Here is a 1,374-nt window from a genome sequence, read left to right as displayed (position 1 = left end):
GGGGACAGTCAGGCTCAGTGGGGAGTGAAACCAAAGCAGAGGGACAGACACAGCGCTGTAGCTGAGCCAAAGTACAACACATTTTAAGTCATTAACTTTATAGGTTATCGGCTGTTCCCCGCTGCGTCGCCGGTCCCCGGGGCAGCATGCTAACTGGGAGAGACCGGCACGGTCCCACTCTGGACGGTAACTGAGATCCCATTAGTGCTAGCCAAACACCAAAGCATTTAGATTCAGTCAAAACAATGCAAATTAGTTAGCTTATCAGCACCAGCCAGTTGTGTAAAATGTAGCAACTTTATACTCACAGTGAAACATATCAATCGTTATGAACACTATTAACACTGAGGCAACTTCACATAAACAGCAAGACCAGTAAGATTGTTCTCTGCAGTGCCTTTACCTGTGAGTCTGTTCTCAATCAGGTCCTCCTTTGTCTCCACTATGATCTGAGGCAGTCGAGACAGAGGGACGCACACATCTGTAGAATAAGCCTGTGTGACACACACACACACACTCCATATGGTCAAATTTAAATTAGTTATTAAAAATTTAATAATAATTATATCATTCAATAACTCTTAAACAACAAAAGGAAGAACCACTAGACAGCAGAGAGCACTTTACAAGATCAGCCTGACTTTTTGGTGTTGCACTTGAATGCAACACAAGCTTACTAGGTGCACTGAATGCATCATAAAGTCCCGTCGGTGTTATTTTGTCCGACAGTGGCCATGGTGTTATGAAAAGTGCAGCTAGTCGCCTCTGTGTCTTTAGCTGCAGACTGTTGGATGTCCTGCTGTAGTTAATCCCTTCCAGTTAGCTGTCAGCATTTTAACAATGTTTCGCGAGCTACTAGCTAAAGATAGGCTAACGTTACCTGCTGCCAAGTGTAACTTTAACTGGCATGCAGCGATGCTTCCGTTGACGTGAAAAAAGTATTTTAGTCACATTCGTTTGGCTTAGGCACCTAACCTTATAATGGCAAGGAAATTTATATTTAGTAATTATGTGACACTGAACTCTACGTTGTCCCCGGTCCGGCAGATACTAGTCGTTTTGGAACAAGTTTCAGCACCCAACCCTAATTATGAGGAGACAGCAGTCATCTTGAGACTCCTATATTTTTAGACTAAGATTCATTGGGTATGTCAGGGATAAAACCAATTTCCAATTTTGGAAGGGCACGGGGCAGAAGGCTTTCTCTACCTTGCAGCCAGGTCTGAGAGCCAGAGCAGCGTACCAGGCGTCATGGCGAGCTTTCCATAACCGGCCCCGAGTTTCTGCATCTCGAGCCCACTGAAAATCGGAACCACCATTACTCTGAGTGATGTCCTCTGTGGAAAATCACACACACACACACACACACACACA

At 44.6% G+C, this 1,374-nt stretch overlaps 1 protein-coding gene across 4 annotated transcripts in view; it reads right to left on the bottom strand.

Moving 5' to 3' along the window:
* The window catches only part of LOC116693419 (probable D-lactate dehydrogenase, mitochondrial), a 34,381-nt gene that overhangs the window by 27,023 nt on the left and 5,984 nt on the right, over window positions 1–1,374 (bottom strand). For all 4 annotated transcript variants that reach the window (XM_032522391.1, XM_032522392.1, XM_032522390.1 and 1 more), the window contains 2 exons: window positions 1,210–1,337; window positions 404–494 (listed from right to left, as the gene is read on the bottom strand). In XM_032522391.1, the coding sequence (XP_032378282.1) occupies window positions 404–494; window positions 1,210–1,337 (219 nt within the window). The remainder of the gene's footprint in view (window positions 1–403; window positions 495–1,209; window positions 1,338–1,374) is intronic.

The sequence above is a fragment of the Etheostoma spectabile genome, chromosome 8 (genome assembly GCF_008692095.1).
Source record: "Etheostoma spectabile isolate EspeVRDwgs_2016 chromosome 8, UIUC_Espe_1.0, whole genome shotgun sequence".
NCBI lineage: Eukaryota > Metazoa > Chordata > Actinopteri > Perciformes > Percidae > Etheostoma > Etheostoma spectabile.
Note: the sequence above shows the minus strand (reverse complement) of the source record. Positions and strands in the feature narration are given on the sequence as shown.